General features: G+C 40.8%; 2 protein-coding genes across 5 annotated transcripts in view; one reads left to right on the top strand and one right to left on the bottom strand.

The window, feature by feature from the left end:
• Positions 1-10,139, bottom strand: part of exoc6b (exocyst complex component 6B) — a 125,822-nt gene extending 115,683 nt beyond the window's left edge. For all 4 annotated transcript variants that reach the window (XM_028606137.1, XM_028606138.1, XM_028606139.1 and 1 more), the window contains exon 1: positions 9,907-10,139. In XM_028606137.1, the coding sequence (XP_028461938.1) occupies positions 9,907-9,995 (89 nt within the window). In that variant the 5' untranslated portion in view covers positions 9,996-10,139. The remainder of the gene's footprint in view (positions 1-9,906) is intronic.
• tkfc (triokinase/FMN cyclase) lies at positions 9,564-24,516 on the top strand. Its single transcript, XM_028606146.1, has 18 exons — positions 9,564-10,104; positions 10,722-10,840; positions 11,622-11,811; positions 11,913-12,017; positions 12,122-12,309; positions 13,528-13,606; positions 13,781-13,870; positions 16,878-16,912; positions 17,032-17,116; positions 17,205-17,294; positions 18,358-18,474; positions 19,462-19,581; positions 20,676-20,813; positions 21,400-21,506; positions 21,605-21,711; positions 22,705-22,738; positions 22,948-23,040; positions 24,276-24,516. The coding sequence occupies exons 1-18, from the start codon at positions 10,086-10,088 to the stop codon at positions 24,423-24,425; spliced, it is 1,866 nt and encodes a 621-aa protein (XP_028461947.1). The 5' UTR covers positions 9,564-10,085; the 3' UTR covers positions 24,426-24,516.
• The last annotated feature ends 829 nt before the right edge of the window (positions 24,517-25,345 follow it).

The following is a 25,345-nucleotide window of genomic DNA, read 5'->3' as shown; positions in this document are numbered from 1 at the left end:
CCAACCTCCCTCCTTTCATACTACACGCTACGGCGAGAATTTACACGTAATGTATGTCAATGTCGGCCGAACGGCATTGATGAACATGCTAAAAAGCGATTATGCGTCTTTAGAACATGCGAAAACGGCATACGAATTGGCGTGTCATACATACGCCACTTTATGAGAACAGTCTGGTGTGTTGGCAGCAGTGATGTATCGTGACAAAGTAGAACTACTTCCCTACTGTACTGAAGTGCTAAAAGGCTGGATCTGTACTCTCCTGGAGTATTATTTTATTCTCCTACTTCCACTTTTACTTCAGTTCATATTTTCGATGAGTTTAATACTTTTACGTGCTGCATCGTTACTCGTTACAATTATAAAAATGTTCTCTAGTGAAATACCTTCCACGTTCACCTCAAAAAGAGGATGGAAAATAGGTTAAAAACATTTTCGCTACAATAACGTGACCTACGGTCTCTTCATGCACGGCCAATGGTCATTCATTCATGCCAACTGTGTGGATACATGAATGAAAATGCCGCAAAACGAATTGCGTACAGCATATGGGCTAATAGGAATTACACAAGAGGCCCAACCATAGCCTGTATTAAATAAATGGATGTAGCCTCCGTGATGTCACTCACTGGTTTGGGGACTTCTGTTTTGAAGCCACGAGTTTGTCATTTTGGCCGTCGCCGTCTTAGTTTCTTTGGAGTCGGAAGGGACCATATTTGGACGAGAGATTGGAGCTGGGGGAGGATTCAATTCTTGTGCACTGTCAGATATTATAAAACAGGAAACATAATGCCCTATTAAATAACAATTAATGATGAAATGCATGTGATGTAACCGTAATTTCACCTTAAGGGGAGGCGGGATGCAGATTTTTAAGGAGTGGATAGGAGAGAAGAAAAAGGAGCCAGATGATGGCTGGTTGGACAAGAGGAAGTTTAAGAAGGCTGTTCTGAGTTATGACCTCACTGTAACCAGCTGTGTGTGTGTGTGTGTGTGTGTGTGTGTGTGTGTGTGTGTGTGTGTGTGTGTGTGTGTGTGTGTGTGTGTGTGTGTGTTTGACAGCTGGCTAAATAGGATCTTAACCCACTTAAGACGAGCACACCAACCCCTAAGTGTGCATGAATGTGTGTGTGTGTACTGTGTCTTCCCAGTACAGACTGGTGACTCAGCAGGGTGTGTGTGTGTGTGTTCCAACAAGCTTGTGGCAAGTTACTCCCTGGACACACACACAAGCTAAATGTCTGAAATGTGAGATATTCCACCCAGAACTCTGCAACGTGGCTGAAATCAAAATCATAATGCTATTCCAATTTCTTCATTTATTGCAATTTGCTAATGTATGCACAATCACATGTAAAATATACACACATAAAAAGGCTTAAATTGGTGTTTAATGCAAGGACCTTTGCTCTTGTGTTATGCATTAGCCTACATCAGACTTGGCAAGACATCACACTTGGAAAAAAAAAAATCAAAAATTCGGATGGAACTGTAAATGAAAAAAAGTTACGAACATATCCTCACGTTACAAGTCCACTTAAAAGTCAGCCCCAGCCCGTGACGTGGCATAGCATTAAAAGGAAAAATCCGGCGCAAAATGAACTTAGGGGTTACGAACACATGGGTACCGAGTCGACCGTTCTCTGAGATATGTTTTTATGCTAATTAAATGTGACCAGTTTTAGCCCAAACCCCTAATTAGCTTATAAAGCTAAAGGATTATTATTTTTTTAACTATACATAAGATTTTAAAATCACCAAATATTGGTATCGATTTTCAACCCTTCTAAAGCGTTTCATCCACGGGGAGTTAACCGGCGGATAAACGCAGAGGCACTGGAGACATTCATCTGCCGGTACGGCAGAACAGAAAATCTGAAAACTTTTCCTAAATGTAACCCCTTTTGTAAAAACTTTACATTCTGGGTTCTGTTGATGGGCATTCATCTTTATTTTTTGACATATTAAAAACAAATATCAATATGCAGAATATAAAAAAATACTCTGTCCAAATATAGGTCAATACAAGGGGCGACTGCCTATCAGTGTTACTAAGAGTTCAAGGTGATGCTTTCGAGGTTGGTGGATTTGTCCAAGCGACAGGCCAAAACCCCAGAGATATTCAATCAGGACCAACAACACGGAGTACGTTTACATGCACACCAATATTCCACTATTATTCTGAATAAGACAATATTCCCAATTTGATACAGGTCATGGAAACAGCATATTCCGGTTAGATATTCCGAATAAGGCCTTTTTCCAAATATAGGCTTTTCTGATTAAGACATCTGGGATATTCTGGTATTATTCAGGTTTTAGAGGCATCCTTTGGACATATACAGAGCATTTGGAATATGCTTCTCAATCGGGGGGGGGTTTAATCGCAGTTTACGGCCTCTTGCCTGTTTACGTCTTACGGTTGCTATGGTTGCTGTACACAAACCAACCAGCCAACAGTTTGCAAGGCTGCAGACCTGATAAGAAGGAGAAACACTACATCTACTTTTAAACATTATCAAAGACTTGGATTTGTGCATTTAAAAAAAGGTAGTCAATGAGTCAAAGAGGACTTTGTGTCTTGCTGTGAATTAAGTTTCTTCCTCTTTGGGTTTCTCCCTGCTTCTTTGTTCTTGTTCCAATCCGCAGTAATTATCCTGTAAAAACTCACATTACGGTTCACGTGAACACAGAGGAGCCGTTTCAGGGCAGAGATCAAAACAAGAGTTACGAAATAGTGAAATCTGTGAGCGATTGGAAAGACAGACAGAGAGAGAGACACATCAAAGAGCAGTTCTCAGCAGTGGCCCCACAAGAAGCAACAGTCGGTCTGTGTCTAGAACAGCAGACAGGCTCATCTACAAAATTGCAACCTGTAAAGTACACGAAAATGTAGTAATCGACACATAAAGAAAGTGTGTGGGCATAGCTCACTGTTAAAAGAATGCAAAAAGTCCTAAAGATGTAGTTGTGTGAATAGGAAGCACAGATGCTTCAAATATACTTCCTATTGTCATGTTTCTTGTATACTGAAACTTTAATGGTTCCACACTAGGGCTTCACAATATGAGGAAAATATCTTATTGCAATTATTTTTGACTGATATTGCGATTGCAACATGAGCCACGATATTGGTGGAACGTGTGTACGTTCAAAAGTTGTTTTAGTCGTGCAACAGAAAATTCAGATTGGACAGATAGTCTAGCTAGCTGTATGGATTTAACCTGCAGAGATCTGAGGAGCAGTTAATCAAAGTCCTCACAAATCCACCGGAGTTTAGAACGCAAAGAAAGAGGAAGGTAACGGACATCCGGGCGGCACCGGACCAATCCCGGAAGTGGAACGTCGTGGATATACTACTTGAAGTCTGACAGGATGGATTTTCGTGTAAAATGTGACGCGGCGATTCGCGCCTCATCTTGTGTTATCGCGGGAATCCAGCTGCCTTGCAAGGTAGCCTCTAAGCACCCGTAGAAATGGAAGTATGGCAAACTTGAGTCCAATATTTCATAAATAATTTTAGAAATGAATTGATTAGCTGCTGATTGTTTTAGTTTTTTTGTCTTATGTGACAGTGCATTTTGGATAACACCAATCCTCTATAAAAAAAAAATGCTTGCTGTTTTAAAAGAAACGTTTAAGTAAATGTTGATACAGGCATCTAAACTCATCTCCAAACTGCTTATTTGTTTGGTGACTGTTCTGGTGAGGATGTAACTTATATTTAATACTGATATGACCTGACAGAGAAGCAGAAACTCCAAGCATGCACACAGTAAGTAAGAGAGATTTGTGTGTGTGTCTCTTGTACATGTACAGTAAATCTGACAGTCAGATAATTTCAGGGCTTTGTCGTCCGTGCTGATTACTATGCTAAACATGACTTTACCGACTGATATCATTTTCCTTGCTGTGCGTGGTGGTAGACAAATAGTTAGGGCTGCAACTAATGATTATTTTCATTGTCGATTCATCCGTCAGTTGTTTTGTCCACAACTCAAAGATCTTCCGTTTAGTGTCACGTAGTAGTGTAGAAAACTAGAATACTCTATAATCACATTCAATTAGCTGAAATGACTCAAAGTGATTAAGCGCTCAAATAACCTTTGCCGCTCTAAATACAATATGACAATATTGAACAATTCCATATAGAGGAACACGTAGACAGACCCAGTGCTTGTCGTCTTTGGTTTGTAGCCTGAGGGAGTTGGCTGACTGCTCCTCCGAGTTACTCTGCTGTCAGGGAGGAATGCTGCAGCCAGCCTCGACCTGCACACTGCAGGAGAACGAACACTCCTCAACTATCACTGCCAACCTGCTTTTCTGTTTGGGGGTCAGCCCTATGTTCCCACAGCCCTATGGTCCCACAGCCCTATTTTTATGGGGGGGTGGGGACTGCTCTCTAACACCACTAATGTGTAGCACCCACCTGGGTGATGCACGGCAGCCATACAACGCCTTACGACGCCAGAACGCTCACCACACATCAGCTAGTTAGGGGAACATATTTTTAGTGGTGGGGGAAACCGGAGAAAACCCACGCAGACACGGGGAGAACATGCAAACTCCACACAGAAAGGCCTGGATTTGAACCCAGAACCTTCTTGCTGTGAGGCCACAGCACTAACCACTGGGCCACCGTGCTGCCCCAATGTGTCCCAGCCCTATGATTTTTTTTTTTTCTCCAAAATTAGGCCCCATGTTCCCACATTTCTAAGATATTTTTTTTCCACTGAAAATTAGGCCCTATGTTCCCACATTTCTAGGACATTTTCAAAATTAGGTCTTGTGTTCCTACATTTCCATTCAAGGGTTAGGGTTGGGCAAACATAGGGCCTAATTTTGAAAAAAATCTTAGAAATGTGGGAACATGGGACTGTGGCATAGGCACGCTCCCTCTGTTTGAACAACTTGCAGGAGGCTGAATGTTAGGTTCCTGATTGAGGTTGGGCATCGTTTTGAAGTCCGATTCTTCCTTTGGATTCTGGTTCTCATCGCTTCTCGATTCTTTGAGGTGGTGGAATTGAAACACGTCAGACTGATTTCACAGATAAGAGGAAATTCTATTTCGTTGCGATGGTGAGCTTTTTCAACGTGAAATAAAGCCACACTTTAGAGCGCTGCTTACTTATTAACACAACAAGCGCCTGGAAGTACAGTGGCCGCTACGGAAACAAAAACTCGCGCAGGTTTAATTTGGAACGGATGATCGGATTCGAAAACAAATTTTCCAAACGATTCCAATGAAAAAAACGATTCCATTGGAATGGTAATTTGTGGTAGTTGGAACCGGTTTTCAGTGCCCAATCCTATTCCAGATGCTCGAAAATAATACGTCAAACTACTTGCAGTTAAAATAATAAATGTACTCTCGTATCAGAAAGCATTTCCTCAACAACAAAAAACATTGTTGCTCAGATGATAAAAAGATTATTATTATTTAATTATTAGAAAATTGCAGTTTATCAAATGTAAGAAAATGCCCATCACAATATTACCAAAGATTACATTTACCATCAAAGAAGACCAAAAAAAGCCAGCAAATACTCACCTTTGGGGAGCGAGAACCAGGGAATTAGATTATTTGAATTGGATTATTGAATATAAATGTTCGGTCGATCCATTAATTGACTAATCATTTTAGCAGTAAAACATCCCACACATCTCAGTCAACTGCCACATAGGCTACGCATATACTGCTGAAACAATGAGTAAAAAATGTCATTAATTGAGCTGATTACAGCAACATTAATGCTCAGAAAATGATGTGTTCCTTCATTGTACAGCGATGAAGTGATGTTTTTATTTTGATGATCATTTATTTAATGAGAAGACAAAAACAGTATTACAATCAGCGGGGGTAAAATCTGTTGCAGTCCAACAAAAACGATTCGTGGAACAGGAAAAACTGATTGATGGAGATGACGTTACCACCTGCACATTCATATTTCCCAACTACTGTTTGAGTCAAGAAAAGTTTTTTTATTGTTTGGTGGATTCCTACCGTTGGCTTCACACAGTGAAAAAAAAAAAAAATTGGACAGTCCCACAACGCACCAGAAAGGAAACCGTTAAAGGCACCGTCTCTTATCCAAACATTTGTTTTGAAGCTAACAGTTGCATCCTTCGTCATCCTATTCGTTTGCCTATTACAAATCTCTCATTGGAACATCACTCATCAGCTAAATATAGCTGATGATGTAGCAGACCGTTTACAAAACATTGTGCTATTACATTTAAAGTGTGTGACTGTGTACTGGAAATACTGAGCCTCAGTCTGACAGAAACAGGAAACTGGAAGAGGTGAAACATCACACACAGAGCAGCGTGTGTGTGTGTGTGTGTGTGTGTGTGTGTGTGTGTGTGTGTGTGTGTGTGTGTGTGTGTAGGCAGAAGAATGATATTCTTGCTGCCTGCTCGAGGCACCGAGCAGCACTAAAAACACACTCAGAGGAGAATGTGGCACCCAGAGGTGTCGCACAAAGTTGTCAAGTCATACCAAATGGATCTTGAGCGGGCCAACACACACGGTGCCTAAATAACAAGCGATACAATGTTTTACTGGAGTATGATTAACTTAGGGACACACAACACCCACCCCCACACACACCCACCCACCCCTCCCCACACACACACAAACCTACACACCTTTAACAAGACCTCAATAGCCCAGTTCCTCTGTTTCATTTCCCGGTCATTCAGTACCTATTTCCGCTCTGGACAATCACTTCAAAGACTGCTGGCAAAGCTCACGGTTTATTCTGAAAGGGTACGAAAACACCATTTATAGAAGTCCTCTCTATATTTTGGGAGTCTTTGGCACAGGGTCAGAAATTAAGGGGGGCAAAGACCAAAGACCAAAAATGCCCCAAAAAAAAATCTCAGAATGCCCCTAAAAAGATCCATTGAGAAGCAAAAATTGCTTCCAAGATTTCAAAACAAATATATCGGCCTATATATTTACCATTCTGGGCCAATATCCTGATCCTACATTAAAAGGTCCAATATGTAATGTATTTACTGTAATAAATCCAAAAATGACCCCAATGCGTCATCAGATATTAAGGAAACATGCCAAGTTGAAATACTATCTTTTCTGACAACTAGGCCTATGCTAATGTCAGATAATAACGTTAGTACAGCCATGAAAGCAGCAGACAAACGAACGGGTTCAATGGAGATAAATTCTACCCAACCTAAAAATAAAACTGCATGTTTCTACCAGTTGCGTGACCAGAGTAACAAACACCAGGTAAATATTGGAGATGCAGGCTATTTGAAAGATGGAGACAGCTTATAGAGCCCAAAAGGACGCAGAGTTGGCTAATTTCCTCCTGAACAGGTAGCTAAGCATTAGCTTCAGGCTAATTTATCACAGCTGCAAGGGACAGGCATTTTATATAATTTCACCATTCGTGTACTCACACTGAATTAGAGTACCAGAGTTGTGTACTGGCAAAAACAATTGAGAGACAGCCAGAAAAGCGATCCCGACTGATCCATGCTAACCCTGCTAACGTTACCGGAGGACCAGGCAAGCGGGCCACGGCTGTTAACAACGTGTAGCCTGTTCAGCGGCTGTAGCCGACAACGGTGAGTTATTTTAAGCCAAGAGAGGGGGGCTTTAAATCGGAAAGAGAGGACCTTGAGATGGCAGTGTGTTTAGCGATTGTTGCCGTAATTCTAAGCTAATAAAGTGTGTCTGACAGTTGGGTAAAGGGCTCCGCTTGAGCACGGGCTTTTTTACGCCAGCATCTAACGTTAGCTACTTCGCTGTGCTGTTAAGTAATGTCTGACTATGTGAGACTAGCGTCTAGCAACGGATGCTGCGGTCTCAGACTGGCAACCTCCGTGAACTTCATGTCTGGGGAAGAGGGGGCGGGGGAAAGGACTCTCTCCAGTATTTTTTATTTGTACTGCAGTAACTATTTTAAACACTAGCTGTCAGTATTACATATTGCACCTTTAAGCCATAATTTTATTAAAAAGAAACATGCCGACATAGTGGGACTTTAGCTTATTCACCGCATCCCCCCAGAGTTAGATAAGTCCATACATACCCTTCTCATCTCCCTGCGTGTCATAACTAGCCTCGAGCCTAGCTTAGCACAGGTCCTGGAGGTAAACAACTAGCCTACTGCTCCCAATAAGTGACAAAATAACTGGTACTTGGGCGGAGTGATTTGCTTGCAGCACCCTAGAAGCCCCGTGGTGAGGAGCAGATAGTAGAAGCGCTTCGCCTTTGTGGGAATATAGTTCCCAGTATGTATACGGTTAGAAAAAGGCTGTGTCTCATGTGACCCTGTTATTTGTACACGCTGTGACTATACAAATCACAACGTGTAAATAGGAAAATGTTGCCGTTATTTTGTCACTTATCAGGAGCAGTAGGCTAGATGGAGCCGGTTACCTCCAGGATCTGTGCTAAGCTAGGCTAGCGGTGGGTGTGCGTCAGACAGAGTTACGACACGCACGGAGATGAGAAGGGTATGTATGAACTTATCTAACTCTGGGCGTTACTGTGAATAAGCTTAAGTCCCAATAAGTCAGCGTGTTCCTTTAAGGCTGTACACGATTCAAGAAATTCTTAGCCGACTAACACTCATACGATTTTGTGGACTAATCGATTAGTTGATTTGATCGACAGATCTGTTAAACTGAGTTTCTCCACAAAGAATCGTGCAAAGCGCCACTTTAAATCTTGCGTTTACCTGAGATGTGCTCATATGTTTCTTGTAAATAAGTCATTTAGCATGAAAAACGTGTGAATGACTGAACAAATTTTAGTCAACTATGGCCGATTAGTCGACGAAGAGCCCTAGATTTTAACAATAATCAATTCGTTTTATATTCATTTCTGTCACACTCACACAAACAGCGCCGTTACATATGCGTGCACTGATAATGGCAATAGTATGCTTTTATTTTTAGCCAACTCATGATGGCACAAGGTGGCGATTACTGTAAGCATTTTATTGCCTACATACGAAATTGCTCTTCCCGTGAAAGCTGAGCAGAAAACAGGGCTGGGACCCATTTCAGGTCCAAACACAGCTGAAGTGATGCTGCATCCTCCCCCACTAATGGGATGTGAAACCATGTAGCCTGGCACGAGCCCCAAAATGAACAGAAAAGTCATTCAGCCTCTAAAGTGCAGTTTGCACTAAATTATTGAGCAACAGTCTAAACACTCATAAGCATTCAAAACACATGACAAATACCAAGCAAGGGGCTTTATGTGTGGTGTATATTATCACCCCTAATTAGCTCCAGCAGCTGTAGTCTCATTCATTGTGTACACATACAGAGGCTGAGCTGGTCAGAGCTGCTGCACTTGACACTCCTTGATATATATCTTGGCTGTTGCTAACCACCTAGCAGGCTAACTGGCAATAACTAGCCACCAAAACTCCACGAGGATAAGTTGACCGACTTGGGTGATGAACACAAGACACGTTAAAAATAAATAAATAAATAAAAACAGAGCAATATTATTAGCTACCAGAAACAGCCTCGTCTCCCATTGTAAGCTCTGACACCAGTGAGCAGAATGTCAATTAGTTAGCTAGCTAAGTTAGCTCAGCCTAAGTTGCTCAAATGACTATGTTGATCAACTTTGGCGACCACGCTAAAAAGGACAGAAACGCTAAGACAGACGCGGCTCACTGTTGCAGGTTGAAACACAACAGTCCACAATTTAGGTAAGCTTGCCTTTGTGTTTTGCTAAAGTTAGCCGGCTAGCTGTCCGATAATGGACACAAGTGGGTTAAAGTTTTGAGCAAGCTGCCCGGAGTTGCTAACTTGGTGCTAATCACAGCTAGCCGCTCTCACTCAGCTGGGTGACGCCGTGGGTTCAGCTGCTTTTGTTGGGGCAAACCCGGGACAAACAGCCGGGGAGTTACTCACCGGAGGGTCGGCCCGATACAGTTGGTGTCTGTGCTTTCAATCTCCCGCAGGATCCGTTCGTGTTCGGCGGCTGTCTCCACACTCGCCATCCTGCATGTTGCTCTGGACTGTGCCGAGCTGAGCTGAACTGAACTGAACTGAACTGAGCGGACTGGCTGGCTGGCCGGGCTCCGTGCGTCATGCAGGAGGAACCGGAGGGTTCGTTCAATGTTTTCGCAGGGCAGCCCGTGTGAGCGGAGTTCCATTCGTTTGAAGAGGAAGAGGGCTTTATCAAAGCATTTCTAATAAGGAATACAGCTACAGCTATCAGGAGGGCACGATTATGAACACCTGACCTGTACAATGTTAAATGCCCGTAGTGAATTAATAAATACAGTGATTTTGATCAGTTGAATTAATAAGGTCCTTATATATATTCAGCTGATAAACAACGTTTTATATACTATATGATATGTTATTTAACCCATCACTTTTAAATGTTCCTATCTTACATCTTCCTCACACAGTTTCACTTTCCCTCCGAATATTTCCTCAGCTTCTCAAAATGCAGCATATTAAAATGGATTGAACGGGAAATTTGCATTTTGATTTTAGTTTTTAGAGGAACAGATCGAGGGTTCAGCAAATTAAAATACTCGTTAGTTTAGTTTTATTTAATTTCTTGATGAAGTATTTTAAAAGGAAATTTCATACAGATTATTAAGTTCCACACAGTGCGTTCAGTCTTTTCCTACATACTGTACTGTAAAGTTATTTTTTAAATATTATTATTCTTTTTTATATAATTAGCTAAATCATACGACTTTATTTTGTAGGAACATTCGCGTTACATCCGGTGTCATTCTTGCAAATTCTGGCTGATTTAACCGGATTTAATTCTGGTGGAGCCTGCTGCTGTCGGAAAGGCAAAGAAGCAAGAGAAGTCCAAATGGAGGTATAACAAATTAATTTGAAAGATATTATGGAACATCAGTGGAAAGATGCACCGAGTAGTGACTCTTTCTGATTGTGAATTTGGGCCGACACGAGGGATGACAACACAGTCTGACTATTTTTCAGCCTGGTTGAGTTAGCATTGCTTTGCACACTTGTTACTCAAAAGGATCAGAGTCCATGCATGGATATATCATCGGAAGTGAAGGAAAAGCTGTAAATACTACATGTTACACTCTGTTGTTGTTGCAGTTAAACGTTTATTGTGCAGCTTATGTAAACTTGGACTTTACAGTGTGTGTGTGTAGTGTGAGCATAGACTTTCATATTAATATTTACTGTGTGTGTGTGTGTGTGTGTGTGTGTGTGTGTGTGACATCACAATCATAATGCTATTAAAATGTCTTCATTTATTGCAATTTGCAAATGTATCACAATCACATAAAATATACACACGTAAAAAGGCTTAAATTGGTGATTAATGCAGTGACCCTGTTCTTGTGTTATGCATTAGCCTACATCAGACAAAATTATTCACACTTGTGTGTGTGTGTGTGTGTGTGTGTGTGTGTGTGTGTGTGTGTGTGTGTGTGTGTATGCATAGAAAGGAAAGGTACCTATTTTGCAGAGTCTGTTTTATTATTACCGTTGGTGGATTAATAAGCAGCATTTGCATGTTGGTACAGGCCATAGGCTTACTTCATCATCACAACAGATCATATTTTGTGAGCTTATTATACATTCTGTATGTTTTTTTTATTTTATTTTGTATTCTCTCTCAGCCTAAAAAGAAGTTGATAAACTCAGTGGACAGCTGTGTGGACGAGGCTCTCTGTGGCCTGGTGAGGGCCAGTGGGGGCCTGTCTCTGCTGAAGGGCCACAGAGTTGTGCTTCGGTCCGACCTGGACAACCTGACGGGCAAAGTGGCCCTGCTGTCCGGAGGGGGGTCGGGACACGAGCCGGCACACGGGGGTAGGACTTTTATATTTTTTAATGGGACACAGCAGCTTTTATTTTTTTCACATTTGACTTTCTCTCTCTCTCTCGTCCCTCCTGTCTCTGTCCGTCCCCAGGTTATCTCGGTGCAGGTATGCTGTCAGCTGCTGTAGCTGGAGGAGTGTTTGCTTCTCCACCTCCTGCCAGCATCCTGGCTGCCATTCTCTGCTTGCATCATGCAGGTCATGTACACTAGGATTTAGTGCATTATTTGGCTAATTGTTTGGCCAATTTAATTAAATAAAATGACCATAATTGAAGCATAACAACAGTCGTCCCTCCTCAGGAGTCTCCGGAGTCCTTCTCATTGTGAAGAACTACACCGGCGACCGCCTCAACTTTGGATTGGCTGCAGAACAGGCCCGTAACCACGGCGTCGCTGTTGACATGGTGATAGTTGCCGAGGACTGCGCCTTTGACCAACCCAGTAAGGCCGGCAGGAGAGGCTTGTGTGGCACCATCTTCATTCACAAGGTGAACAACAACAACAACGTTCTTTACCTTGACACACAAAGTCTTGACTCAAGGGCCATTTACTCTACCTGCTTTTTTCCAGAGATTTCAACCTCATGTCACAGCCTTTCTCTGCAAATCCAGGTTGATCAGTTATCAGTTTGCGCAGCTATTTCCATGACAGTTGAGCAAACGCAGAGTAAGACCACGAGATGTGGTTAAAACCTCCACTAAAAACTAGTAGGTCAACCTTGAATAAAGATTATTTTGTCAAACAACAACTTCCTATGCAAAGTCTAAAAAAGTAAAGTGAGAGGCAGCCTGTCTTTTGCAGGAACACCCTGATCACATTAACACACAGTTCCACATTCATACCTGGAAGCTGTCCAGTATACCACAGTCTGATCTGCTGGCCACTGAAGCGGTTGGAGGTTAAGGGCCTTGCTCAAGGGCACCTCAGTGGTGGTAATGACAATGACAAGCGCTTGCTCTTTCACTTTACCCACCCAGATTTTTATCCTGTCGGTCTGGGGATTGAACCGATGACCTCCCGGTCACAAGCTGGGATCTCTAACCTTTAGGCCACCACTGCCCCGTAAGGTGGCACAAAACGGCACAAAAGATGCATCTTTGTATGTAGAGTTGCAGCAAGACAATTATGTAATGGGCCTTTTAAATTGATGGACTGACGACCAGTCACCAGTATACTACAATTCTAATCATTTAAAGGTGTTGACTCAACCAAACCTCTTTCTTCTTGTGGGGGTCCAGATTTGTCCCCTCATAGAGCCAGTTTCTATAATAAAGCCTGATCATAGACTATGGATAATTTTATATAAATCAAGAGAAACATTTCAGATTAATAAATGAGATATAGATAGATAATACATGGGAATTAAAACTGATATCTCAAGATATCAAGGGCTCACATTTCCATTACTTAGAGTTCTATAACTAAGCGTTGCGGTTCCATTTGTATAATAAATGGCATCTAATTAAAAATATATTGTATGTAAAGGATGTTTTTTTAATGACCTTGGTTTTGGTCCAGGATTCATTTTAAAGAAGTACTTCTGCAATCATAGAATTGTAATTCCATAAAGCTTAAAAAGGTTGTTATTATTGAAGATATATGGTTTTAATTTCCCAGTATTTTTTTCTTAAAAAATTGGCACCTCATGATACCTGCTTTTATTTCTTATTTTTTTTTATTCTAAATGTGGTTGCATTTTCTGTCAGCTGGCAGGTGCCTTAGCAGAAGAAGGCTGCCCATTGGACCAGATTGTTTCCAAGGTGACGGAGGTTTTAAAGGGAATCGGTGAGTCTCTTTTTCACTAACTTAAAGCCTGCTAGAAATACTGGGATACTTTTCACTGTGTGTGTGTGTGTGTGTGTGTGTGTGTGTGTGTGTGTGTGTGTGTGTGTGTGTGTGTGTGTGTGTGTGTGTGTGTGTGTGTGTGTGTGCGTGTGCGTGTGCGTGTGCGTGTTCTAGGTACGCTGGGGGTGAGTCTGTCCCCGTGCAGCGTTCCGGGCTGCCTGCCTTCTTTCGACCTGCCGCCAGGAGACATGGAGCTGGGACTGGGTGAGGGAGGATGGAAAGATGGAGGAGAAAAGGTGGAAATGTGCAAAGAGAGTAGAGACTGATCGAGGGTTTTAGTTTCTGATACCAGTTGTTTAGACTTTAAATTTCCCAGACTTGCAGAATTATTCATTTTGGAAATTTATGTTTTCAAATTTAGGGGCGCTGAAGATAAATACATTTCAGTTTTTGGGACAATAACTGAATAGTACCCTCTAGTGGCCTTTTGCTTTGCTGGTAAATGGACGAATCAAACATTGGAATTTAATTTTTTATGTTTTATTAACCTTTATTTTACCAGGAAATAATCCCATTGAGATTCAGAAGTTACAGCAGTATAATAGTTCCATATTAAAATATACAGTGAAAAACAAATAACATAAAACAGACAAAGACAGTTGGCAATTTAACATAATGTCAACATAATCACCAGCAGCGCTCAGTAACAACACATGTGCATTTAGTACTCAAATAGTCCTTTATCCTAATTTTAAACTGTGTCATTGTTGGTAGGTAGTCTAATTTAAGCTGATTCTGCAATTTATACCAGGATGAGGGTGCAAAAACTTTAAAGGCACTTTCACCAAAGTCAGATCACGTTCAGGGAATGTCATGATTTGCCCGTATGATCAAAGATTACATTTCCTGGTGGTGACTTAAGGAGTCAGGAGAGAACATGAATAAGGAGGCAGTTCACACAGTATGGCCTTAAAAAGAAAAATATACCCATGCTCCAAATTGGAAATGAAGTGTCAAAATGTGAATGAAAAGCAAGTTTAAAGGGTCAGTTATCTCAAAAGACAAAAATACATTTTAAACTTCTACTCAAGTGTATCTAGCATAGTATAGTTTTTTTATGTGCCAAGTTTTTGATGTTTTTCTCCTCCGAAATAAAATGAATAATGAATAAAAAAAAAAAAGGATTCATTTAATTTGTGGTGTTTTAAAGCATTTAAAAATGACAGCTGAAAAACTCAACTGCAGCCCGTCTTTCCTGAAACAATATCCAGGATTGATATTAAAGCTATAGTGCGTAGTTTCTGTCTCCCCCATGAGGAGTTCTATGTATTGACAACAACACTGTCGGCGCGTCCACATGATACAAGCCTTCCGTGATGGCGCACAGCTAGGGCTGGGCGATATATCGATATTATATCGATATCGTGATACGAGACTAGATATCGTCTTAGATTTTGGATATCGTAATATCGTGATATGACCATAAGTGTCTTTTCCTGGTTTTAAAGGCTGCATTACAGTGAAGTGATGTCCTTTTCTGAACTTACCACACAGTTGTAGCTGTCCTATTATTAATGATTATTTATCTAAAATCTAAGTGTGAAGATATTTTGCGAGAGCACCAACTGTCAACTCTAGAATATATCGCCGCAATATCGATATCGAGGTATTTGGTCAAGAATATCGTGATATCTGATTTTCTCTATATCGCCCAGCCCTATATCAGAAAATATGGGACGTAGAAATAAGCGCTGAAAATGTGTAGAAGAAAAATTTAACAATTAAAAAACTAAAACAAACCTTATGGAGCTTTGATTTCAAAAAAGGTACTCCTGTTGTTATACTGTATTTATGTTTACATTTTATTGTTATTTGAACAGCTGAGCATTGAACCAGGTGAAGAAACCTGTTTATTATTTATTCATTTGATTTTGCAACTGTTCACTGAAATAGCCGGTTTCTATGAAACTACATGTGACATGTCATATTTGGCTTTGACTTTGACTGAACATTTGCTCTCACTTTGCGGAAAAAATATCGGGATATATATTGTATATCGATATTCAGTCAAAATATATCGGGATATGACTTTTGGTCCATATCGCCCAGCCCTACGCACAGCCAACCATTATGTTCATTAATATCAAAAAGTTATGTACTAAAGCTTTAAACCCAATTAAAAAAAATGATCTGTTTATCTGCATTGTAATATATGTAATGAGGCAGAGATTTAAGATGTCACATGTTTTTGGAAGCAGATGTATAGCTTTATAAATACAACCTGGAAGTTGGTCTTTACAAAGTAGGACGAGGACTGATGGTTTCCTCCGTATTTATTTTATGTTAGCCAAATCAAACTGTTGTGGCCGCGGTATTTTCCGTGGTAGTACTGTATCGATACACCGCACCAAGTATCAATCTAGGGCTGCTCGATTATGGAAAAAAATATAATCACGATTATTTTGGTCAATATTGAAATCACGATAATTTTAAACGATTGCTCGTTGACTTCTGGAAAGATGTTGCAATTATTGAACTTAAAAACCGTGAAAAAAGTTAAATCAAGAGTAAAAAAACACATACAGCTGTGAAATTTGCCTTAATACTTTTCCTGTTTTAAACTTATTTTTTCATTCAGAACACAAGAGAAAATAAGAGTTTACTTGCAAAACGTAATGAGCTAAAAAAAAAAATGTATTCTGTTCTCGATTATTCTGTTTTTGTGATCACTGGGAGACCAAATAATCCATAATCGCGATTAAATTTCGATTAATTGCACAGCCCTATATCAATCTATTATTATAAATGTGTTTGGTCCGTTTTTCTGCTTGACAATCCCATTTTGCAGCAATAACCTCGAAGTGAGATGAACAAACGGAGACATTTATCCTTTTTTAGATAAAAAAAAAAAAAAAAAAGAAAAACTCATGTTGACAAACTTTCTGTTTGGGGAAAAATTTGAAGTTGTGAAAAAGGTAATAAATTGCAATGTATTGCAGAATATTGCAGTAGGTTTTAAAATCACGATAATATCCTATTGTGATGATATCGTATCATGAGGCCTTTGGTGATTCCCACCAAAAAAAAAAAAAAAAAAAAAAAAAAAATATATATATATATATATATATATATATATATGAGAACCCAAATATCTGCTAATGTTCCCACATCAAAGCATATCTAAAGAGGAAGTAGGGAGCAAAACAGAGAGAGTTGATATACGTCAACTCTGCTATTTAAAGTGTTGACTGGTGCTTTTCATCTTCTTCAGGGATCCACGGTGAGCCTGGAATCAAAAGGTTAAAGGTGATTATACCTAAATCAACTATTTGTATGACTCAGTCATCTCCGTCTATGACCCTTTTTGGCTGTTTATATTACCACTTATGTGTCTTTAAGTTTTATTTATTGATCCTGCTAATCAGGTGGCATCTGCAGATGAGTTGGTGAAGACCATGATAGATCACATAACCAACCCTGACAGCCAATCGCATCTGCCTCTGAAATCAGGTCCTCTGAAGTATAATGTCTCTCTTCATATTCACTTTTAATGTATGCAGCCACTGTGCAGTGTGTGAGTCCTTCCTCTTTTGTACAGGAGACAGCGTGGTTGTGTGTGTGAACAACCTCGGAGCTCTGTCTTGTCTGGAGATGGCTGTGGTTACTGGAGCGGCCATCATCTGTCTGGGTAATTATGGTTCAAATTGCACGCATTAAAAGAACCTACAGGAACCTGTAGAGCAGGGGTCTTCAATGTCTTTTAGGCCAAGGACCCCTTAGCTGAAAAAAGAGACAAATCAATAGTACAAATAGTGATGTACAGCCACTGAACATACTATAGTATAACAATTTAATTACATATTAAAATGGCCAGATGGATAAAAATGGATGTATGGATACTGGTATTCATATATTATTTTTACATCATATTTTAATGTGAAACATTCATGTGGAAGGCAAAGTAAATCATTAAGCTTAACTGTATCAGTGGATAGCTACCATAATGGCTGCCTTACTTCGTAAGTGTATTATCAATGTTGTGTAAATTAAATGTTTTTTTTGTACAAATAGGCCAATTTATCTTTTCTAATAATATGTTGGATTCATGTTAATGTATATTTGAAGACATTTTTTATTTTTTTTAAACAAACTTCCAAATAAATATCAAACAATAATTTTGCGGCCCCCCTGCAGTGACTATGTGGACAGATCCCTGTTGAAGATCTCTGCTGTAAAGCCATTAGTCTCACATTGCCAGACCTTCCTGCACAGCGCTGCGGAGGAGGGTCTGGCTAGTCTTCACAGCATTAGGGATGGGAGGAAAACGTGCTCTGGTTTATTGGCATTTCTTTAAACCAATCACAATCGTCTCCGGTGGCGCCAAGCACCGGACGGAGCCGCGGTGCCTCTGCAAAATAGCCTCAGGAAGAAATTTGTGTTCGTGGAACGTGTACGTTCAAAAGTTGTTTTAGTCATGCAACAGAAAACTCAGATTGGACTGATAGTTTAGCTAGCTGTCTGTATTTACCCTGCAGAGATCTGAGGAGCAGTTAACTGTAGTCCTCACAAATCGGCCCCGGACATCGGCACCAGAACTATCCCATAAATGAAACATCGTTGATGCAGTAGTGCATTAGCGCCACCAGCAGTAAAGGGCTCTATTCCCCCAAGCCTTCTTTCGACCTCTCTTTAACGGTTTAACATCTATTGAGGATGTTACAGAATGTGACGGTGGCGGTTTCTACTTGCAGAGAATCGGGGCGTGGTGGTTGCCAGGGTGATGTCGGGGACGTTCATGACATCGCTGGAGATGGCGGGAGTGTCGTTGACCCTGATGAGGGCCGACCAGGAAACACTGAGACTGTTTGGTGAGCATAATACAATTCCCAACCTCGAACCCAATTCTTTCAAGTATAGTTCAACATTTTTGGAAAATTGTCTGTCTTTCCAAAAGTAATGCGACAAGATCAATACCAGTATTACATCTGTGTTAAGTAAGGAGCTTAAGTGAGGATGTCTTTGGCACAGGCAGCCTGGCTCTGTCCAAAGGTAATAAAACCGGCCTACCAACACCTATACAGCTCACTTATTAAAGCACTATATCTTTGCTTGTTTAATCTGCACATAACCACAATGTGAAAAAATGACAATTGGCGGATTTAAATTAAGCTACGTGCTGTGGAACAAATTTTGCAAAATGTTAAAGGTGCCCTGCCATAAAAAAACGTTTTTACTTGCATTTTTTGAAATCTGTTAGGTCCATATGTGTTTGTGTTGTATTGTGAATGTGAAAATGAACTGCTACCTCCTCTGTCAGCTCTAGCCACCGAAAAGAAATAAGCGGAGAAATCAGGCCAATTACAAAAGCTGGTCAGTCTGACGTCATGTTGCCTGAGCTCATTACTATTCATGAGCTCGCCCAGTTGGGCTGGGTAAAGGATTCTGACAGCCAGGCTCTCATTGGCTAGCTGTTAGCCAATCAGATTCAAACAGCTTAGCTCGTTGAATATTAATGAGAACTGGCAGAAATCGAGCTAAGTCTTCCTGTAGGCATTCTATACCATGCTAGAATGGCTTGAAACAAGGTAACCAAGGCATTTTTTCCACAAAAAAATGTTAGAGTCCATGGTAGAACTTCAGACATTACCACAAAGTAATGAAATATGTGTGTCAGGGCACCTTTAAACTATTCCTTTACCTAATATTAACATGAACCTTAAAACCAAGTCTTTACCCTCAAACAGCCCTTTGAAGAAGTGACCGAACAAAATGTCCTCACAATGTCTAAACTTCAGATGGTCCTCACGAAAACAGAAAGACACACACACATATCAAACATCCTCTATCCGATACAGATGCTAAGACCAGCGCCCCCGCCTGGCCAAACCTCAGCAGTGTATGTGTAAGCGGACGCAGCTGCATCATAGAGCCTCAAGCCGTGAGCCCAGGACCACAAGCAGACACACACTCTGAAGGTTAGTTTCTACAGTGTGTACTTGCAGTACGTATGTTTCTGTGTATTCTGCCGTGAATTTGTGTGATACTACTGGTAAAGACAGCAGAAAGATTGCACCTCTGAAACTTTTTTCAGAATATTGGTTTATTGCTTGTCGTCAGCCATGACTCCTATTTTGTTTTATTGTTTAAAGCAACACCAAATATTATTTTGTACCTTTTTAAAGGTCCCATGACATGGTGCTCTTTGGATGCTTTTATATAGACCTTAGTGGTCCTCTAATACTGTATCTGAAGTCTCTTTTATATAAACCTTAGTGGTCCCCTAATACTGTATCTGAAGTCTCTTTTATATAGACCTTAGTGGTCCCCTAATACTGTATCTGAAGTCTCTTTTATATAAACCTTAGTGGTCCCCTAATACTGTATCTGAAGTCTCTTTTATATAAACCTTAGTGGTCCCCTAATACTGTATCTGAAGTCTCTTTTATATAGACCTTAGTGGTCCCCTAATACTGTATCTGAAGTCTCTTTCCTGAAATTCAGCCTTGGTGCAGAATTACAGCCACTAGAGCCAGTCCCACAATGAGCTTTCCTTAGTATGTGCCATTTCTGTGTCTGTAGCTATTGAGGAGGAGAGAGGGGGGGCAAGGTAGAGGGTGGGGGTGTGGCCTTGACCAACTGCCACTTTGCTCGTTTGAAAGCCATGATGTGAGTGAAACTTTCATGCCATGGGACCTTTTTTAAAATAATGTTTCCAAAATCGTTTCAGTGGTTCATCAACTTGTAACAGGGTGAACGGCACTTCTGCATTCGCTTTGCGGCCCTCTATCGGCTATAACCGCGCTATGCAAGTTTGCCAGATCGGGTAGCGGTTCTGTAGTTCGAATGAGACCTAATGGACACAATTCTGCTTCCAACCTATAGGTGGACAGAAGAGGAAAAGTGCTTTGGTGTTGCTTTAATACAGCCAGTTTGTGGCCATTAGAGGAACTGCAGCTTAACTAAGTTCCCTGTCAGCCTTTACATACAGCCATTCAAGTTGTTTATCTTGGTCGTTCATCTTTTCCCTCGTTGTGAATGAATCCTCTATTTATTTATTTTTTCCTGTTAGGGCCGCTGAGTCCTGTGATGCGTAAAGCGTTGGAGAGGGTTTGTTCCACGCTGTTGGAAAAGCAGGAAGAACTCAACTCCCTGGACCGTGCTGCAGGGGACGGAGACTGTGGGAACACTCATGCACAGGCTGCTAAAGGTAGGAAGCATTTATCGTGATTTGCTAAAAATCTATATAAATGTGTAAAGATAAAAAAAAAAAAAAAAAAAAGACAATGCAATTTTTTAACAGCCTAGAGTGTAGTCTACTTTTGATTTCACTTGTTTGACTTTAGACGTCACTACGTCTTAGTTTATTTATTTGATATTTATTTGATTTATTTATATAAGAGATTTTTTTCCTTTTTTCATTTAGTTATTTTGATGTGGGATTTGTTTTAGAAATTATTACTTTTAATATTTACTTTATGTTATTTAAGATAAAATACTATTTCAGTTGCACTTCTGATGAGAGGACAGATCGGTTGTTTTGCACAGTCTATGGCATATGGTATAAATAAAGGAATATATTCAGTCATTTGTCTGCAGCTCATTCTGTTAAAAAACAAATCCTGAGAAAACCCTATTGTGAACGTAAAATCGTGAATCGTATCAATTTGTGAGTTGAGTGTATCGTTACACCTCCAGTGTGCGGTGTCGGCTGCACAATAACATGCAAGTGAATGTACAAAATCGGTGTGATGAAGTATTTTTATTTTTTTTTTATTGTGAAAATGTTCTTTCAGCCATTCGGGAGTGGCTCCAGGACCATGTGGTCCCCGGTTGCCCCGGCCAACTGTTATCAGTCCTCGCTGGATTGGTGCAAGAGAAGATGGGCGGGTCTTCAGGAGCGGTAGATCCGGAACTGTTCTACACATTTTGACACCAAGTTGTAATCGACACCTTGCGCCATCTTTACGCACACAAACGCTCCTCTTCTGTGTCTGTCAGCTGTACAGTCTGTTCCTGACTGCAGCCGCTGCTCGCGTGACTGAGGGGCAGAACAACGCTGTGGCCTGGGCGAGCGCAATGCATGCTGGGACACAGGCGATGAGGAGGTGAGGGGCTTTGTGTGTGTGTGTGTGTGTGTGTCGGTATTTTTGATATATACCTCCATGTCTACGTGCATTGGAGTGATTTAAGGTTTCCTAGAAAATAAAGATGGCTAATTGAGAAGTAGAAGAACAAATTTGGGAAATAATAATTGAAAGAGAAGGGGGGGAAAAAATGAAAAGCCACAGGAAGACACATGTTTGAGAAGGTTTCTTCCACCACTTGCTGTCTATATAATCCTTTTTGAGGTACTGAAAAGTGCCAGAAGAGCTAAAACAGTGGCTGTATCCCAAATGTTATGCTAACATGCTATTTAGTAGGGATGGGGCGGAAAAAAAATTGATACAGCATAATATTGCAATATATTCCGTTGCAATATTGTATCGATTAACAGACACCAAGTAACGATCTTTCATATAAGATACGTTTCTCTGTTTGTTAATGTCACTTGAATTTTGTTATTAGAATTTTTATCTTTTTGGTACTATAATAATAAAATTAAAGTGACATTAACAAACAGAGAAATGTATCTTTTTAGACAAGACAGATGTGGACAAAGATTTCCTTTACAACTCGTCTCAGAATTAGAGAAGTATTTGGTGGTATTTACAGCTCAGTGCGCCTGGAAAAGATGCAGTACATACTACTGTTTATTCACACAAAAGTACGTTGTAAAGTATGACCAAATAGTACAGATATAGTGCAATGTAGTGCATAGTATGGGATTTTAGATGCAGCCAGGATAATCAAAAAATAAAACCAAATGCAGAGGTGAAAAGTGCGTGCGGGAATTTAGATTTTTTTTTTTTTTCTAGTTTTGTTGCTTTTTGAAATTGGGGCCCAAACTCACCTCGCCTCCAGGAGCTTTTACAGACAACAATTAATTGATTGATAAACAATTACTCAAAAAGCTAATTGGTAGATTAAACAATAATGAAAAAATTATTGTTTTTTTTTTTTTTTTTATAAAGTTGAGAAACAATCTGTTATGTCCACAGGTATGGTGGTGCTGACCCTGGAGACAGAACGATGGTGAGTTATTCTCTCCTTTCTCTGCTTCTTTTTCATGCATCAGAGTTATTTCCCAATTAATACATTGTTCTCTTGGTCCTCAGCAGCTATATCTATCTATCTTTTGTTTATTACAATAATATTTTTTGTACACAGTGTTTGAGTCTGGAATAGAGTTTATATCCTGTACCAGAAATTTTCAATAAATTTGTCTTTATATCTCTGTCTAGTTGGATGCATTGTGTCCTGCTGTGGACGAGCTGATGAAGCTCACAACAGCGCCGCCTGGTGAACAGATGGCTGTACTTCAGACTGCTGTACAGGTGTAGTAACTGAATTTTATGTTAGTAGGTATTGATGTAGTCTCGCATAGCCAGACATTCCTCCACAGCGCGGCAGAGCTGTGGTTTATTGGCATTTCTTTAAAGGTCCCATGGCATGAAAATTTCACTTTATGAGTTTTTTTTAACATTAATATGTGTTCCCCCAGCCTGCCTCTGGTCCCCCAGTGGCTAGAAATGGTGATAGGTGTAAACCGAGCCCTGGGTATCCTGCTCTGCCTTTGAGAAAATTAAAGCTCAGATGGGCCGATCTGGAATCTGCTCCTTATGAGGTCATAAGGAGCAAGGTTACCTCCCCTTTCTCTGATTTGCCCGCCCAGAGAATTTGGCCCACCCATGAGAGAGAGACATCATGGCTTTCAAACGAGGCAAAGTGGCAGTTGGTCAAGGCCACACCCCCACCCTCCACCTTGCCCCTCCCTCTCTCCTCCTCAATAGCTACAGACACAGAAATGGCATATACTAAGGAAAGATCATTGTGGGACTGGCTCTAGTGGTTGTAATTCTGGACCAAGGCTGAATTATGGGAAAGAGACTTCAGATACAGTATTAGGGGACCACTAAGGCCTAAATAAAAGAGACTTCAGATACAGTATTAGGGGACCACTAAGGCCTATATAAAAGAGACTTCAGATACAGTATTAGCGGACCACTAAGGCCTATATAAAAGAGACTTCAGATACAGTATTAGGGGACCACTAAGGTCTATATAAAAGAGACTTCAGATACAGTATTAGGGGACCACTAAGGCCTATATAAAAGCATCCAAAGAGCACCATGTCATGGGACCTTTAAGCCTTTCGCAATCGTCCAGGGCGGGCGAACGGAGCAACGGTGCAGCTGCAAAATAGCCTCGGGAAGGAACTGGTTTTGGTGGAACGTGTTCGAAAGTTGTTTTAGTTGTGCAACAGAAAACTCAGATTGGACAGATAGTCTAGCTAGCCGTCTGGATTTACCCTGCAGATTTCTGAGGAGCAGGTAACCATAGTCCTCGTGAGTTTAGAATCCCAACGCAAAGAAATGTGAAGGTGGCGGACATCCGGCCGACAATGAGGGACATCCGGCCGAGCTTCCAGAGGAACCTGAACAATCCCTTAAATGAAACTTCGTCAATATAGAATAGTATTACTGTGGCTATATTAAAGTCATTGTCCATTTTGTGTCAGTTCATAAATTACATGCCTTAAATGTCCCCGTCCTTCCCTCTGTCTTCCTAGAAAGCGTCCTCGGGGGCAGAGTCGACCCGTAACCTCACAGCGATGGCGGGGCGAGCCAGCTACATCGCGGCCGAGCGGGTCACCCTGCCCGACCCCGGCGCCGTGGCTGTAGCCGCCATCCTGAGAGCCGTGCTGGAAGGGCTGAAGTAATCCAGCAGATAGGAATAATAGGCCCTGGTTAGGGCTGGGTATCGTTCAGAATTTTTCGATCCGGTGCCAATTCCGATACCTCAGTTTCGATACCGATTCCTAACGATACTTTTTTTTGATACCATATGTTTTAAAATTAATTTCAACATCAACAAAAATGCATTAAACACAAAGCTTTTTATTTTCCACCTTAATTGTGAATCAAAACAGTTATCATTGTTAAAAAAATCTGGTAAAATATACTTATAGAGTGTGGTCTGGACCTACTCTATCTGTAAAGTGTCTCGAGATAACTCTTGTTATGATTTGATACTAGAAATAAAATTGAATTGAATTGAATTAAAACTGCTCACTCAGAGTAACATTAATAAAAGTGCCTTGCCTTGTAAGCTCAGCCTGTCAGTCAGTCATCAGGGCAGAGAAACCACCGTTGTGCCTGCTTGTCTAAGAGGAAGTGTAACGGCAACAGCACCGCGACCGCTTTTGGCTCACCATTAATATCATATCGCAGCAAACGCTGTCTGTGTGAAGTTTTAAAAAACTGTAACCACACTTGAAACCAACCGTGACTCTCTGAGACTTCAACAAAACTGCAGACAGTTTACTCCGTCCGCACCTCTCCGTGTGTGCGTGTGTGTCGGTCGGAGCTCCCGTCTGTGTCAATATGCAGAGAGGACAGATAAGCTTGCGCTTACGCGCTCAGATGCTTTTGGAACCGAAATTTGGCACCGAAAGATAAAGAATTTTTCGATACCATAAAAGTATCAACATTCGGTACCCAGCCCTAGCCCTGGTACTATCACCACACTAATAACTACCAGAACAACACTATAATGCCTCCATAACAATGAAAGATCTGTGATTTTAAACCTTTTTGAAGCAAATTGGGCAATTGGGTGCCTGAAAGACAGAAAGTCTCT

Source organism: Perca flavescens, chromosome 19 (assembly GCF_004354835.1).
Source record: "Perca flavescens isolate YP-PL-M2 chromosome 19, PFLA_1.0, whole genome shotgun sequence".
NCBI lineage: Eukaryota > Metazoa > Chordata > Actinopteri > Perciformes > Percidae > Perca > Perca flavescens.
The sequence above is the reverse complement of the archived record's forward strand: the minus strand, read 5'-3'. Positions and strand labels throughout refer to the sequence as shown.